At 47.0% G+C, this 13,475-nt stretch overlaps 1 protein-coding gene across 1 annotated transcript in view; it reads right to left on the reverse strand.

Annotated features, from left to right (window-relative positions):
• LOC309854290 (uncharacterized protein) overlaps positions 1–13,475 on the reverse strand; it is a 325,104-nt gene that overhangs the window by 38,301 nt on the left and 273,328 nt on the right. The window contains exon 3 of the mRNA XM_082713187.1: positions 10,075–10,134. Within this exon, the coding sequence (XP_082569313.1) occupies positions 10,075–10,134 (60 nt within the window). The remainder of the gene's footprint in view (positions 1–10,074; positions 10,135–13,475) is intronic.

The following is a 13,475-nucleotide window of genomic DNA, read 5'->3' on the forward strand; positions in this document are numbered from 1 at the left end:
ACTGCCCCTTCTTGTCTGGAATCCTCTACTCCCTGACCTTGCCATGAGACCTCAGCTCATGAGTCTCCTCCTGGGGAAACCTCAGACATACCCACCATCTGGGTCAGGTTTCATCATAATAAGCTGCCCCACAGTCATGTTCCTCCTTATGGAGCAGTTATCTTTTGTTTATAGATATCCTCTAGTATGCTTAATCTCTGTCTCCCCACTGGACTGTAGGCTCTAGGAGGATAAGCCGGGTATGTCTTGGCATATTACTATAGTGGTTACACGGAGCCTGGCACATGGTGGGTGCACAATAATTGGACACATGAATGAATGGACGTGTATGGGTGAAGAGGTGGATGAACGGATAGGTGGGTGGGTGGCTGGGTGGGTCACCGGCTTTTGTTGATATTGGTTTCTGAGATTGAACATTTTTATCAAGTAGCAAAGTTGAGATCATCAAAATACAAAACAAAAGGCTACCGAAGGATAAGAAATGCCAAAGTAGAAGCCGAACGAAACACCAACAATGATGCTGGCAGAGAGGAAGGCCCACCGATTCATTCATTTATTCATTCTTACAATGCTCTGAGCTCCTACAACACCCAGGCACTAGGATGGTGCTGGGGTAGCAGTGGGGTAACTCACTAGCTGTTGGGGGGTCCTCTTGTGGAGGGGGGTTTGGATTTGGATTTGGATGGAGAGGTCTCACTTGGTTTGACCAAGTTCTGGCCTGGAGTAACCCTGACCAAATACCTCACAATGCTTGACACCTACCACTTTGCAGGATCATACTATTGTTCTTCGTCCCCACGGGAGGGAAGTACAACATTTATGGGCAGAAGTCTGGAAGCTGAACTCCCCTTGGCCTCCAGCAGGCTGACATCTCTCTAGAGTGGGGGATGGTAGGCAATTACATTCTATTCCCATCTCAGACAAGCAACAACAGAGGACAGAATTTGGCTCGATGTATTTTGCTTGTAATGGGATACACTAATGGCATATTGGAAATTCACATTTAAAATACATCTCTCCTTTCTGTAAAATGAGATAGCATCTACCGATCCGGGAAAATGAATGTCTAACTTAAATCCAAGCCATGGGCTGGGAGTGCGGGCCCAGGCATGGTCCAGCATGTTCCAGGTGGTCCAGCCCATCCTGACACACATCACAGAGCCCTATCCCCTCCCCTCCACTCATTTTACTTCTTAGCAAAATCGTTACAGAGAATATTGAACTACCTTACAGAGACATATTTACTCCCCTTATCTTCCCTCCGTCTCTCTTGATTAAAAGCTATGTGTGATATTTGTAGTTATCAAACATCAATATTTGGCATGGATTTACGAAATGGAGATGCGGAGAAGAAAGGAATCTGACCATTTCTATAAAGGGTAAAACCCTGAGCAAACAGACCGCATTTCTTATTAGGGGCAGTAAAGAGCAGAGACTCATTTCAGAAGGGACCAGTCAGGCTGCACCCCAGCTGGCTTTGTGAAGCTGATGATCGGGGCTCAAAATTAGATTCCAGATTTCATCAGGAGAGCCAGCTCCCTTCTGAGGGTAGGGAAGGAGGTGAGGGGGAGAGGGGGAGAGAATCACATAGCCTATCCGACAACTATTACAGCTGGCTGGAAGGCAAACCTCCTCCCCAAGGAGCTAAGCCCAGCACTCAAACTGGGCAGAGCTGAAATACTAATGAGTTAACCTTTCCTTGGTGCCCACCCCTAAGGCTCTACCTATGTTAATTCATTTAATCCTCACAACAACCTGATGTACCAACGCCATTTTACAAACATGAAAAGTGTGGCACAGAGAAGTCCAGCTGCTTGCCAGGGCTTATGCAAGAAGGAAGAGACAGAGCTAGGGGGACAACGTCTGCATTTTGGTTCCAAGTGGAGTTCACATAAACACTGCACCACACTGCCCTCTGGGATTTCCAGGGCTGAGCTGCTTGCTCAGAATCCCTGGTATTTGGTGCCTAAGACCTGCTGCCATCCTGCAGGTATGCCTGCTTCGGGCCCCCACCATCACCGACCAGGGACACGGCCTTTGCCGAGTTAGCAGACACTCGGTGTGCCCCTCTGAACACTGGCCCCTCTGGGGTGTTATGACAACACATGACATATGCACTTAAAAGGCATGCAAGGGAGATTCATATTCAATGGTGTGAGAGTGATCTTTTGTACAACAGCTTTGGAAGATTTTGGGGTAGAATTTACTAAAACAAAACATGTGTCTACCATGTAACCAAACAAATACATCCCTTGGCATAGTCCCAAAAGAAATGGGCGCTTTTGTCCACCAAACAATGGGTACAAGAGTACACGTGCCCCAAAACTGAAAACAACTCAAATGCTCATCAACGATTCCAGACAATAACGGTATAATCAATGAAACGGGATTCCACAATTCAAAGTCAACAATTTAAAAAGAGCCACTACTGATTCATGCAGTGACAGAGCTAGACGTCCTGGGGATGCTGCTGAAGAGAAGTAGGCAGATGCACTTCTACTATGCAGTTCACATCAAGTTCATGAACAAGCAAAATCAGTCTTTGGTGACTGAAACTGAGGAGGGTAGTTGGGGAGCGGTAGTACTGACTTTGGCAGAAGCACAAAGAAGGCTTTTGGGGTGCTACAAACCAATAAGACTGATCCTTTCATTCACTCATGAGTTTTGTTAACAAGTATTTATTGAGTACGCCCTGTGTTTTAGACACTTCCTCAGGAGGTGGGGAGAGGACAAGACCCTCAATCCCAACCCGAAGTTGGATCTAACATTGGAAACCTGTCAGTATCACTGTGTCTTCAGGGGGCACAACCATCCTCAGGGATCTGGAAAAACCGCTCAATAGATTTCCCTCTTTTATCTGGCAGAAAGCGGTGGGCAGAAATGGCAGGGATGCCATTTCTCAGAGCAGAGCAGCAGACCTCTGCACTCCCTGTGCCCGAGGTCGCAAGCACCACTTAGCATTTCATCCTGGCAAGCCTGGCTTGCTTTAATCAGGATCACGTGGCCAAAATCATGTGCGACGTTTTGAAGGGAAAGAATTTAAGCCTCCATGTCTCACTGCCCCGAGTATCAGCTTTGTCCTTCTGCTCTTAATGCTGTTATCTCGTGCACACACTTGGTTTTCTGCCGAGCAGACACTATAGAAAGGCATATTAGCGATGAGAAGCAGAGCGTGCCTAGAAGCTGGGGTGCTGAGCTGCTGACCCTCTGCCCCCAAGGCCTGCTCTGACGGGGCGGAGGAGTGAAAAATGCCCAAGAGGGACCATGGCTTCCTCCAGTCACTCAGCTCTCAAGCCAGGTCCCAGGGAGATCTTTCTAAAATGCAAATTGGATCCAGATAAATCACCAGCTTAAAACCCTTCTGTGTCCCCACACCAATCACATCAAAACCTCAACTCCTGCCCATGATGGAGCACCAAGGCATGTCTGTTTCTCCAATATGCCCTCTTCTAGAATCTGAGTCAGACTGAAGTCCATGCCCATGACGGTCCCTCTACCTTGAACCCCTGGACCTCACAGCCAGTGTTGAGGATCCCCCTTGCCCATCAAGACTCTAAGTGTCACTTCCTCCATGGAGCCTTCTCTGACCACCTATTCATGCCACCACCGAATTTTGTATTCTGTCTCCACTAAAAAGCAATCAGATTATGCCTCAATTATGGGTTTGTTTGGTTTTTTTTTTAATTCATTGTTTTCATCCCCTCATTCACTGCAAGCCCTTTAAGGGCAGGGTCTGAGTCTACCTCATTTCTGTACCTTTGGACTCTTAACAGTGACTGCAAGAGAGTTTCAGAGAGGGGAGTGAAGAGAGGGGTATATGGCAAGGGTAAGTGAGGAGAAGTTGGTGAGGGAGTAAAGCCGGGATGGAGGACAGAAGGCATCCAGTGGATGGAGAAACTCAATGCAATGGAAGGACTTAGGAAAAATTTTTGAACAAAGCTTTTCCAGTGGATCTTGAAGGATGATTAGGAACTTAGTTAGCTGGGGGTGTGAGGGCAGTGAGTCAAGAAGAGGGGATAACCTGTGCAAGGGCCCACAGTCAGGGAATATGGTACATGGTGACAGGAGAGCCAAGGCCAGAGGAGTGGCAAGATGGGGGCCAAACCCCAAGTTTGCCATCAGAGTTTGCACTCTAATCTCACATCACATGGAGCTACTGAAGCATGCTCAGTAGGGAGGGTCATGGTCATGGTCAAGGAGAGTCATGGTCAAGCACCTGAGGCTGATCAAAGCACAGGACAGGTCAAAGCTGTTTATATAATCCAGATGTGCCATAACAAGTATAAACCAGAGTATTGGTCTGCTAGGGATATGCCAAGAGGAGAGTGGACAAATTCTGCTGACTTGAAACTGGGAGGAAGCTAGGGAAATGCAAAGGATGCTGGGGGATGGGAGGATAGAAATGCCCTTGAATAGACAGGAAGGGGAGCACTGGAGAGGCAGGGCAGGAGGCCGCTCTGTGTTGGCTGCTGTGAGTCCCCATGAGATACCTGGCATTGGGATGGCACCCATGCTCCCAATGTCCCCTAATTACTGATCATTAATAATTAACAGTACCAGTCTCTCCTTCTGGGGGCAGAAATGGCCTTAGCACCACTCCTGTTTGACGGGCATCTATACATGTGGTGTTACCTATTTCCCTGGTTACAGACATCACAACCTGGGATCAGGGGGTTGAGAGCTGAAAGAGCCTGGCAAACCTACATTTGGAAGGTAGATAAGGAAGCTGAAATCCTGGGAGGGCTGGAAGCAGAACCAGGGATGAAATCCAGCCCAATGCACCAAGGCTCCTGCTCATACATTCTGCTGCCTCTTGGAGTGTGAAACGGCACAGGCCTGTCAGCACTCACAGTGATTATGAACCAGAGCATAAATGACGAACAAACCTGCCTCAAGAAGAAACTGGCTCCTTTTCTTTCTTTCTCCACCCCACCCCCCCAGAATCTGGCATCAAATCATAGTCAATCACCAGCGGAAATAAAGGCTGGGTGATTGCGTGTGCATGCACAGAGGTGTGTACAAGGGAACAGGATGGTGTTTTCTTCCTAGACCTTCATTCACATCTATCCCTCTAAACAACACAGATCACTTTTGCTAAATTCCAAAAGGTGGCAGCATTTCATTAAATATTCATTTGCTGTGGAGGCTGCAGCAGGGAGTGTGCCACAGAATCGACACGGGGAGGAAGACACCCGGATGGCTGGGGGGGTCAGGAAGGCTGGAGAGTCCTGCACTGCCATGGGGGCTGCTGCATGGGGGAGTTATGAGCCCTTTAATGGGGGAGGAAGAGGAGGATGCTGACCGGAGAGCACTTGGTCCCAAGACAGGGAGAAAGTTGGATTTGTCTCTGGATTTCCATGAGCAACTATCTGGGGGTGGACAGAACCAAGTTTATGCCATAGATCATCCTTCTACTAGAGTAGGGGCAGGACCTGTGACTTGGCCCCTAACTGACAGAAAATGTGATGGAATGCCACATATGTGACTATATTAGGAGACACACACACACACATGACTCCATCTTGCTAGCATGCCCAGGAGACTCTCCTGGTGGCCCTGAGAAAGTAAGCTGCCAAGATGTGAACTGCCTATGAGGACGGCGATGTGGCAGGGAACTGCAAGGCAGCTTCTATGAACAGAGGACTTCCACCCTACCGTTGCAAGGAACTGAATTCTTCCAACAACCACTGGAGCTCAGAGGGGACCCAAGCTCCAGATGAGACCCCAATCTTGGCTGACACCTTGACTGCAGCCTTGTTAGAGCCTGAGCAGAGGACCCAGCCATGCATTTCCAGACCCTTGACACTTGTTAGCTGAGATAATAAACAGGTGTTGCTTTAAACTAAGTTACTGGCATTTTTTTGTGCAACAAAAGAAAGCAAACACCATGTCTTTCCACTTCAGAAGAGTAGAGAGGTTAGGAAATAGAGCTCAGGAATGAAGCAGACCTAGTAGGAACTTGGGCTCTGCCACTTAACTGTACTGGGTCTCCAAGAGAATCAAGAAAGAAAAAGTGAGAGTAATAATGTTCTTCACGCTGGGGCAGGGTCACCTCCATCCACTTTAGGACACATTTGCTCCCAGAATGGACTGTGGATCTGCAAGATTCTCACTTGGTTTCATTTCCTAACTGTCCCCCATCATGTGGCCATTTGGCCACAGATGACCCCAATATTTAAAGACAAGTATATGTCATGACTCCACCATGTCACCCCAATACAACCATTTCATGTGGCACCTAAGCAAAGACCTCAATTTGTTCTAATATTCAAAGAAAGGGTGGCTGTCTGAGATATACCAAGGGGTAGAAAGGCGTCCAACCTGTCATCCTCTAGTTATCCTTAACATGTAACTTTGACCAGGTATCATTTCTACCTTACCTGCTGATTCCAGAATCAACCCCACATCTGAGATGTTCCCAGAAATATTCCTTACACTACTAAACCAGGTGGTCCTATCCTCAGTGCAACCCAGCTAAGGAAACAGTCGAAACCAGATTAAGTCCCAGAAACACCACTCATTATCTAGGATACTCTGAGACTATTCCTCACCTGCAGAAATGGGGGTGGGGACAGTTCTTCCTTAATTGGGCTACTCTGGGGTATAAAGGAGATAATGCACTTGAAACACTCAGCACAATGCCAGATACTTCCTAGGTGCTCATAATGCTGGCTATCATTGTTATTATGTCCTGGCTCCTGGATGCCAGAGAATGGCACCTGCTGTATCCAGAAAAAGCCATTTCTGGGAAGTGGTACCCAAGTGGAAAGCCAGGGGTCAGAACTGGGGGGAGCTGGGTGGCAGCACAGGGCAGGGCAGTGAGTGGAAATGGTGGCGAGATGCCAAGGCCTAAGGCATTCTGGCTCCTGGAGCGGCCAAGGACCAAAAAAATCTGCCTCCAGGCCCTGCTTCAGTCCTGTGAGCCTCATTTTTCACTCTTCCAAGGGACTGTAGCATTTCTAGGACAATTAAGAATAAAACTTTAATAAAATGCCATCAGCTTCCCTGGGTATCCTCACTGAACAGCCCAGACTCACTGCTTAATTTTATAAATAGTCATTACCAACATTATTATTATTACTACTCCTGCTATCAAGGAGAATAACCACTCACTGTAAAAAAAATAAATAAAACTGGAAGAGTCCAAAGAAAAATGTAAAACCACCAATTTAGTTGAATTCCCCATCTGCCTTTCTGACACCTCTCTCTGCATTCAGAGAAAGGGAGATATATGAATATAATTGCACATAATTGGAATAATATGATATATGCGGTATTTCTCACTCAACAATATGTCATGAGCATCTTTCCAAGTCCATAAACATAAATCCTCACCACGAAATTCTAGCAGCAGCTTGAATTGGACTTTATGGATGCATGTAATTTACTTAAACAATTCCTTATTGATGGATATTGAGGCTGTTTTTTTATTATTATTATTTTTTTGCTAATACAACCATCCCTCAACAAATAGACAAACACAGCTTCTCATACTCATCCATTCATCCCCGAGGTATAAATTCTTAGAAGTGTCATTACTGCATCGGAGTGAACATGTTTTACACTTTGAAACCTGTGAGACAGGCTGCCGCCCAGAATTGTTGGTCACCAACGTGCTGCCAACAACGTAAGTCACAAAAATGACTGCTTCTACCTATGACTTATTAGGCTAGGAAGCTGACCCATGGATTCCAGCCAGAAGGACCCAGACTGGCAGCACCGTGAAAGTCAAAGGTGGAGAAGGAGGAACGGGTTAGGGTTGTTGATCTCAGAAAACCTCTGAAGTTTCTCTAACAGGACAGCATCTTCGCTTCCAGTAGAGAGAACCCATCATCTTTAATGAGGTGGGACTCGGGGCCAGGGAATAGCTAACCCAATCCAACAATGCTGAAAATCAAGGGGGTGCTCTTCTAAGATCCTGACACATGGAGAGATCTAAAGGCACCTTTGGCTCTATTGTGGACAATGAGCACTAAAGTGGAAGGTTTTCTCCCCACTTTTCCATCCTTCCCTTTAAAAGCTCCTGCAGAGCAAGGCCACATTCAAGACTCTGGTGAGTTGCTTCCCTGTTCCATGCTTAATTTTTCTACCTGCAAAATGGGTTCAGTATCTTTAGGTTTCCTTCTCACAGATGTGGCATGATGCTACAGGACATGGTTATTCTAAGATTATGAAAAGTGTGCTAGCCAGCCTCCAAAAGGGCCCCCAGTGATCTCTCCCCTCTGGGTATCTCCATTCATGTGTAGCCGTCTGCCACAATTTCATTAGGGTTGGTTTGCATGAGGGACAGAATATGGCAGAGGTGACAGTACGTGGATTCTGAGGAGAGATCATAAAACACATCACAGCTTTTGCCTTGCTCTCTCCCCCTGCTAGAGAGCCATGTCAGTAGGACACTCAAGTGGCTTTATGGAGAGGTCCACATTGCAGGAGCTGAAGCCACCCACCAGGAACAAGGCAGTCTAAAAGTGGATGCCCCAGCCCCACTCAAGCCTGTGGATGAAGACAGTGCCAGCTCGGGCGAGACCTGAACGAGAACCAGTCGTCTAAGCCGCTCCCGGATTCCTGAGCCACAGAAACTGTGAGACAATGTTTGTCCTTTTAAACCATCAAGGTGCAGTGTACTTTTTCATGTGCCAGGACATAAAATCCTCTTTCCTGCTCCGTGAATCATTTCCCTCTCTACAAAATGGGAAGACATTGCACAGACATGCTGTGGAGTTACAGACGATGACAGAGTCAACCAGAGAGGGAGGCCAGGCTGTGTGACCTTGGGCATATTCTGTACTTGGTTTTCAGTTTCCTCACCCAAAAAACGAAGACAGAAACAGCACTTACCCGACGGGGTCATTGAGGGGACTGACTCAGCACCGAGAGGAAACACTTGGTTGGATGTCAGGTGGGACAAGAAAGCCAGTAGTGTGACTATCACTTCTCAACATTTTTCATCTTCCTCCTCCATTCAGCATCACAGATAGACACACTTCTTTCAGGTGGTTCAGCAATGAGTTTATAATAAAACTCCAGCTTCAAAAGTCATTTGGGGGGAACAGACAGAGGCCAAGGGGCGGGTCCTTCGAGGGTCCAGTTTGCACCCAGTATCAGCATAGACTGGGAACACACCAAACACGGACACACACACAGATGCCGACCAAGGTCACATCAATGTCCTTTGATAAAAGAATTTACTCTCAGCCATTCTCTTATCACCACTTGCCACATCTACGTATTACCTCCACACTGTTCTTCATCTGCACTCTTTTCTAAGTCAACTCACATCTTTAAAAACATATTTTCCAAAAAAATTTTTCATAGTGCTACCATAAATGGAAAGCCAGTATCGCTTGCTGTAAATAAAGATAATCATGAGACCAAACACATCGTGACTAATACAAATGTGCCCCTTCCAATCATCTCACGGTCACCAGCTATCAACAAACAGAACACGCTTTAGGACTGCACCACATAGCTACCACATCCCAGAGAGGACAAGCAGGGATGTTTCTGGAACTCTAAGTGCAGGGAGCATCCCTGCCCCTGTATACCTGGTGACACAGGCAAGGGGCACAGGAATTCATTTCTAGCACCATCCACAGTCCTTTGCCCTAATGACCCAAATTCCACACCATCATGTGGGCCTTTCAAGCCACTCATAGGCATTCCGGTCTCTACCGTGGAATCAATCAAATGATGTTAAACTTCCTTTCATTTTCCCACCACCGCGGGATCCATCTCTGTATCAAGAAGCAAAGAGACCAGCGCATGGCCCTCTGCCAGTCACTGTGCCCCCAGACCTGTCCCCCAGGTAGGCCGGGCCCTTCCCCGAGGGAGGTGTTCAGCTTTCGTATCATGTACTGCGAAACACGGGCTGAGACTCTGGCCCCACATGTCTCCTAATAGAAATTCTGTGAGTGCCCAGGAACATTTATTCCCCTCAAACACAGTTACTCCTCCAGCAAGATCAGTTTCAGGTAAAAACCAGTCCCGGTGATTGATGACGGAGACCAAGAAGGCTGAAAAGGATGCAAAAGCAGTTTCTGAGTCTAATCTGTTCAGCAAAATGCTTCTACTTACTGAGTCTTCTGGACTGTTCCTGGCACTGGAGAGGAGGGCGGAGTTCTCAGATTTGTAGTCCTGGTAAAAAGAAAAAACAAAAACAGGTGGGGGAACCCATATTGAAGACAAAATTCCAATCTGGAGTAACCCAGGGTGGCATGACCCCCAGTCTCTCGCCACATTTACCCAAAGGACTTTCTCTCCTTCTCTCTGGCCCCCTCCAGGAGGGGTCTAGGCCTGTACTGCTATTACAGCAGCCCCGAGGCACATAGGACTAATCTGACTGAAACGTGCTGTAAGTACACATTACCTGCTGGATTTTGAAGGCACTTGTGAGAAAAATAAAATGATTGTAAAATCTCATTCATACTCATACACCATCAATATTTTACACTGATTACATGTTAAAATAATATTTAAATACCTCAAAATAAAGAGTTGTATTTAAATTCATAAATATACTATGAATATTTGAAGTAAAACATAGTATAATTAATTTCATCTGTTACTTTTTAATGTGGCTACTAGAAAATTTTGACTTCCATGTGTGGCCCTCCTGATGCCTCTATCAGGCAGCCCTGGCTAGATTCTTCTCTGAGCGTGCATACTCCACCCTAGCTGGAGGGCCACACCCAGCTGCCCTGTGGCGGGTGCAGGTTGCCTTTCCACTGCGTCACCCAGCAACAGATGCCGCTCCTGGAGTGCGCACACTATTGTGCCCTTTTTGCTCTCTGTGTGCTTTGTTCTTTAACCCTCACAAGGATATCAGAAACAGGTCTCAATCTCAGCCCCACATTATAGTTACAGAAGCACAGAGGCTGAGAACCTGTCCAAAGTACCCCAGCAGGGATGCGGGCGAGCCAGGGCTTGGGCCCCCATGTGAACAGACGGATAGCTGTCTTGCTGTTGCATTCTCCCTCTGAGACCTTTATCTACTTCTCCATGAGGCACATAAGAGCTTGTGACAGTCACCATCGGACTCTGGGGAGCTGCTCCCACCTCAGAAGTGGCAGCAGTGCCTAAAGCTCCAAATTGTCATTAACTGAACATTACAGGGGTTTGACCTGAAGTCACCTCTTCAACCTCCTGGGCAGAGACAAAGCAGTCTATGCTTTCACGCACAAGCGAGGGAGACAGAGATATAGACAGAGACCAAGAGATCAAAAGAGACAGAGGACGAAAGACAGGAAAAGAGAGAAACAGAGAGCGAAGAAGCAGCCTACTCTCTAGCACTAGCCACAAGTTACTCAGACCCATGCACGGAGTTCTGTCAATAGTTCATGCACACCAATAAGACAAACACCTCTTGGTATTTCCCTTTTTTGCAGTTTTGCCGTAGACACTGGTCATGGAAAAATCCAACGACCAGAAGATCAAAATCGTCCTTGTATCCTTCCGTCCTCTATGTGGAGCATGGTCCCCCACCCGCCACTCCCTCAGTTTACTGAAATGATTAATGAATTGAGGGAAGGAGGCAAGGAGGGAGGGAGAGAGAGGGAGAGAGCGAGGGATAGAAGCACAAATCATGGCTCCCCTTCCAGAGACTGCCTAAAGCAGCAGCCTGGGAGGGGAGGGAAGGGAAAAGATGTTGCCAAAGGCACGATTTTGCAAACAGATGCACAAATGTCTTTGGCCTGAGAATCGCTGTTGTTTCTGCTTTCCTTCTTGGCCCCATTTTACATATGAGCCAACTAAAAACTACACTTGAATGAGGAGTTCAGGTCCATAGCAGATCTCACCTAATTGACAAAGGTCCAACTGTTACAGATCCCCTGGTGGGCTTGTCTACTGAGTGGTCATCTCTTTGAAAGGGACTCAGCCCCATGACTGGGCCAGGTGACCCATCCCCCTGCCTACTTCCACCTGGTCTAGGGATGAACACCTGCCCAAGTAGCACCAACCAAGGACTCATTCTCAGGAACAGGGATCAAGATACTGATCTTGATCAAGATCAGTATCTTGAGACGGTCCTTGGGCTCCAGGGGTCCAAAGCACTTGTGTTAAAAGCCAGTATTGGCTTCATAGCAACCAACACCCTGGGAAAGTGAAGTTTGGATCAAGCTGAAACTAAGCCTTTCAGAGGAAGCTGACCAGAACAAAGGAGAAAAAAGGCCCCAGGCAGGCCATTCCTACCACCATGATGGGCCTGGAAATAGTCTCAAGTACGGAAACACATTCAAATATGATCTTACATGGGAACCTTGTCACCTGAGGAACTCCTATCCAGCTGCCACCCGTAGAGACTTCTCTCCTTCTCTTTGTCTCTTCCTCACTTCTCAACCCTCTCCCACCAGCCAGCAGCCCAGGCTCCCACTCAGCTGATTATCCCTGGTTGTGGTACCTCCACTTCATGTTAACTAGTTGGGTGCCTTCATCTGAGAGATGGGGACAGCACCAACTCAGTCCATTCTTCTCAGAAAACTTTCTGACATCTTTAGACCTTTTTGTACCCTGTAACTGTATACATACCCATTTGGATTAGCAGCCCTCACCCTTGTAAACACAGTCCCTGTATTATCCTGAACAAAGCAGCAGACTCTACACCTAGTCCCCCATGTCTGTTTGCATCCTTACCTTGAACACAGTGACAAGCACAGATGTAGGATCTAAGCCAGAAACAGATAAGAGATAGTATCTCTCAAACAGAGGAGAAAGAGTGGTTGTCTGACATTGTTCTGGTTTCCAGAAAGCCTCACTTGCCTCCCTGAGTCCTTACAAGAAACCTCTACATCTTTCAACTCAAGCTGGTACATCCTAATGAAAATTTTTCATTAGGAAAGAAAAGATCTGACTATCTAGGTCTAAGATCTGACTTCCCAGGTCATGGACTACCACAACCCTAAGCAACCTACAGTTGCTGCCCACTTCCCTTTGTTCCAAGTACAGATGACCCCTTCCCTGGGCCTCAGCCCTATTCGTGGAAGTCCAGTATTTTGCCCTTGGAATTTTCATCCTCCTGTGTCTTGGTTTACAGATTTTGAAAGCTAGGACACGAATCACCAATGGTGAGAACTGGGCCAGTTCAAACAATGATCAAGCCAGAGAGCCCCACAGGTCCATCCTGCATCATCCTCTAGGGGATTTGGTGTGAACTGGTGTCAGCTCCCAAAGAATATGACAGACAACATTAGAATGTCACATCCTTTGCATAAGAATGACCTTTAAAGAGTTTATCCTTCAGATTAACAGAAGGCAAAGACCACAGCTAAAGAACAGAAATTATGGTGTGAGTTGGGATCATGGTGGGTTCCCATGGATGGAACTAGTAAGGCCTATAGGGATCTCGATTGGGAAAGACAGGTGGGGTCAGTTCATTAACTGTTTACCAAGCTCCCTGGGCCCACTGTACCCAAAAATGTCCTGACCACAGTGGTGTGATACACCTGGAGAAGTCTGTATGCTGAGAGAAACAAGGAAGG

This window comes from Mustela nivalis, assembly GCF_964662115.1.
Source record: "Mustela nivalis genome assembly, chromosome: 19".
NCBI lineage: Eukaryota > Metazoa > Chordata > Mammalia > Carnivora > Mustelidae > Mustela > Mustela nivalis.